This window comes from Mesoplodon bidens (genome assembly GCF_964165515.1).
Source record: "Mesoplodon bidens genome assembly, chromosome: 4".
NCBI classification, from domain to species: domain Eukaryota; kingdom Metazoa; phylum Chordata; class Mammalia; order Artiodactyla; family Ziphiidae; genus Mesoplodon; species Mesoplodon bidens.
In genome coordinates this window covers 141,668,367-141,672,530 of record NC_138160.1, presented here as the reverse complement: position 1 = coordinate 141,672,530, position 4,164 = coordinate 141,668,367, and the positions used below count along the sequence as shown (strand labels likewise).

Genomic DNA, 4,164 nt, shown 5'->3' with positions numbered 1-4,164 from the left:
GTAAAGGGCAAGACGTGTGTCCCTTCCCCCTGCCCAGCCTCGCTGCCACCGCGCCAGGAGAGGAACTGCAGAGCCCACACTTGCAAACTCCCCTAGAAGTCTCAGGGTGCAGCGCCCCCCTCCCCAGAATTCCCCACGGCCTCCACCTCTCGCGGGTGGTCTCAGTCCCTGTCCGGAGACCTGTGCCAGTGACCCTAGTGGCGGTTCCGCTTTCTCCTCCCTCGGCGGTGTGATCTTGCATCCGCAGTGTGATGGGAAACCATGCGGAGAAAATGACCCGCCTAAGTTATTAGGAAGTTCCCACAGCCGACCCGACGGGCCCCACATCGGAATCTCCTACATCTTATCCAATGATGATGAGGCCGTGGAGCCGCAGCCGCTGCCCCAGAAGCCGGATGGCGGCAGCGGCTGTTGGCCCAACTGCAGGGACGCGCAGCCGCTGCCCCCGCCGTGGACCTCCGACCCGCGGCTGCGCGAGGTGGGGCGCTCCGAGTTCTACCGCCACGACTGCATCTACCAGAAGAGCTTTGCGCGGGCTCTGTGGCGCTGAGCACCTACACGCCCGAGAACCTGCTCAACAGTGCCGACCTGGCGACCTGGGGGAGTTCGTGTGGCAGGCGCAGTACCCGCACTGGACTGTATACGTGGGCAATTTCCAGGTGGTGCATTTGCATCGGCTGGAGGTGAGCAACAGCCTCCCACCCGACGCGAGCCGCGTGGTGAACCATCTACAGCTACGAGCCGCGGAGCCCCAGCGCCACGGTGCGCAGCGTGAGCTGAGCAGACGCCACTCCGAGAGCTTCACCCGATTAGTGCCCCCTAGGCCAGCGCGGGTTCAAGATCGGCGACGAGCAGCGCGCTTCGGCCAGCAGCCCTATGGGGTGCAGATCCAGCTCTTTGCCCAGCGCAACCACGAGCTCGAGTTCCAGAGCCTGGAGGACCTGATTATGGAGAAGCGGCACAACGACCACTTCGGGCGTGCAGCGGCGCTGCGGGAGCTCGCCAAGCACCTGCACCCCGCGGAGCTGGAGGAGGGCGAACGCAACGCCACGCAGACTGCGCCAGGCCGGGAGGAGGAGGACCGAAAGGCGGTGGTGCACTGATGCGCGAGCTGAGTGCGGAGATGTGAGGCGAAGCTGTTTGCAGCACCTGCTGCCCCCTCCCTTCCCGCTCCCTCCTCCACCACCTTGTGGTCCCTGTCTGGGCTCCTGGGCCATTTGGAAAATGGAGAGTTGGAGAAATGCTCAGGCTTTGGCTTGAGCTTCTTATCTTGGACGGAGGAGGAAGAGGGAGCAGGGAGGAGCCCTTTGGCAGGGGGAGATTCCTGTCCGCCCGCTCAATCTTTCGTCCTTTCTGAAGTGGGGTAAACTGTTGACTTGCCTGACAATCCCTGCTAGACCTGGATCCAAAAATCGACGCTTCTGACGCGCGCGGGGGTGGAGAAAAATCGGAGTACCGTCGCCTGCCATTGCCTCCTACCCGCTTCCCCTCCCACCCTGGGTTTGGAGGATGCCCTGTACTAAGGCCAGAGCCGGTTTGTGGTGGCGTTACCCGGGCGGAGCTGTCTGCGGGATCCGGCAGTAGGGGGTGATTTATTTTATGGGATTCCTAGCGTGCAAAGCTGGTGAAATCAGGACCAGGTCTGGGAGCAGCAGGCTAAAACCTAGCAGCCTTCTGTGATGTGTAACAAATAGTTGAGTAAATTTGGGCTACAAAACAGAGATTTTGCTACCTCCCTCCTCCCCATCCCCAAGCAATTCATATTCTGTAGCTGGCTTCTAGCTGAGTCTCCCTCCTGCTTCAGCTGCCACTTCCCAGGTTACAGGTAAATCATAGGCCAGCTAGGAGAAGGACCAATTATGGTTCTGTTTTGCTGCCTTTGTTTCTCGCCTGCTCTTGTAGGCGCTTACAGCTGCTTTATTTGTTATCAAAGGAGGGAATAGCCCTTTGTGTCTCTGATCTAATTAAACCTGTTTGCATTCATCCGCCAGGTCACATGTTGGCTCATGTCACCCCATAAAGTATCCACTACAGAAGCAGCCAAACAGGGTCAAATATATATATATTCCACTGTCATCACTGACTGTTAATGATGTACCACACTCAGCCCTGGTCTGGGACTTTGAAGAAATATCAGTCTCCTTTTGGAAATGTAGATCTAGTTCCTGTGTTTAATAATCTTTAAAGTTTAGTAAAAAGCTCTGTGTTTATATTCTCCTGGTTGTGGAAAAACGGAGCAAGATAAATGTGGGTAAAGACATGTAACAGAGAGCCTGCAATACCTAACAGATTTGGATTTTCTTTTATGCTTAACACAGTAGCGAAAGTTGAAAGAAACGACCAGTGTGCAGGCAGCAGTAGGGAAGAACAGAGCAGCACTGTCTAGCAGCTCTGGGGGCTGGGGAAGCCAGCTCTCTCTTTCACTCCCTCATGTCTGTCTCCCTCCTTTGCCTTCAAATGGAAAGTGAACGTCAGATCACACTGAGGCATAGCAGTGACCAGCTGTTGTTACAAACGTCTTTGTGAGAAATCTGAATTTGAGGGAAGAATGCCAGTAAAATCCATACCAAGAGTAGCATTCTCCATCTAGAGAAGAGATTTTTGATAATAGGGCTTGAAAATGAACTAGAAGAGGAAATAGATCTACTCCAGATGCTGCTTTCCAGTGCAATGCAAACGTTTTTTACAGGGTACCAGAAGTGTGAAATATGTTATGCTTCAGAATGGTGATTCCGTTGGAAGTTTTCTTAGGGTTATCATGCCTAAAGTAAAGCAACAACCCACCAGTGAAGGCTCCAAAAAAGGGAATCACATCAACTGTTGGATCTTTCCTGAAAATGGCAGTGTTGTGAATAAGAGTTTTTAATTCCCCGGGCAATGGCTACACTGGCACTTAAAAATATATATATAAGGACACGGGGAGGGAGAAGGGTAAGCTGGGACGAAGTGAGAGACTAGCATTGACTTATATACACTACCAAATGTAAAATAGATAGCCAGTGGGAAGCAGCCGCATAGCACAGGGAGATCAGCTCAGTGCTTTGTGACCAACTAGAGGGGTGGGATAGGAAGGGTGGGAGGGAGACCCAAGAGGGAGGAGATGTGGGGATATATGTATATGTATAACTGATTCACCTTGTTATGAAGCAGAAACTAACACACCATTGTAAAGCAATTATACTCCAATAAAGATGTTAAAAAATATATATATATATTTAATATTTGTTTCTCCTTAGGAATAAGAGGTTAGAACTATTTTGTCCTGTACAATTTCATGATTAATTTTATAGGATAAGAAGAAAAGAAGCCTGATGGTCAAGACTTCACAGAGGAAGCAATGTGATTGTAGAAACCAATCCAAAGCGTGGCTTAAGCACCTCCATCCCTTTGAGAATGTCTGTACATATTCAAGAGGCTGGTTACTAGAATCACATCCTACCCTGGCAATGAGATCAGATGCCATCAATGGGAGTAAGCCTTGGATAAGCCCCAGCAAGTGCTCTGGCAGAAGAGACTGCATGGATTCCAGGCCTTCAGTGGAACCAGAGAACCCTTAAGTACTTTGGATCTTGCCAGAGCCTTGCAAAAACTTGCAACTAGTTGCACAGGTGAATCTCTGCCAGGAGTTCTCACAGGTGGTCTGAACTCCAGCCCCAGGCCCACCCCTGCCCAGTCTTCAGATTTGGCAGAGATGATTCCAGAAGCTGGTCTGGGTATCTCACAGCTCCTCTGCAAACAATTTCCGGTGACTGAGTAAGATACCAGGAAACAGGAAAGTGAAGATAGCAAGAGAGAGACTGAGGATAGCATTGATTGCAGACAGGCTAGCTATCAAGGCAGAAAAAGTGAGGGGCTAAAAAGGATGTCCTGACAAACACTGTTGAAAAAAAAGAGAAAATGGTGCAGATGAAATGGTACACCACAGCACTTTATTAATGACTCTCTGCAGTGTCTGTAAGTTTTTCTTGCTTTGAGCTTTTGAAACTTTAAAACAAACCAATACTTTTCTTTCATTAAATTCTTTTGCGTGGCATAGAAAATATAGACAGTGATCTATTTATATTTGTTTGTTTGGTTTTTGCTGGCCCCTCAGCTTGCGGGATCTTAATTCCCCGACGAGGGATCAAACCCGGGCCCACGGCAGTGAAAGCGTCGAGTCCTAAC

At 50.8% G+C, this 4,164-nt stretch overlaps 1 protein-coding gene and 1 pseudogene across 2 annotated transcripts; both read left to right on the top strand.

The window, feature by feature from the left end:
* Nucleotides 1-251: 251 nt before the first annotated feature.
* On the top strand, nucleotides 252-1,103 carry LOC308616403 (protein LRATD2-like; annotated as a pseudogene). The gene has a single exon. The product of its transcript is annotated as a protein LRATD2-like (transcript).
* Nucleotides 1,104-3,311: 2,208 nt separating this feature from the next.
* Nucleotides 3,312-3,857, top strand: MBD3L1 (methyl-CpG binding domain protein 3 like 1; the record flags this gene model as incomplete). Its single annotated transcript, XM_081232650.1, is given in 5 exon segments — nucleotides 3,312-3,343; nucleotides 3,345-3,398; nucleotides 3,400-3,472; nucleotides 3,476-3,753; nucleotides 3,755-3,857. Coding segments are annotated over 5 exon segments (540 nt in total).
* Between the last annotated feature and the right edge of the window lie 307 nt (nucleotides 3,858-4,164).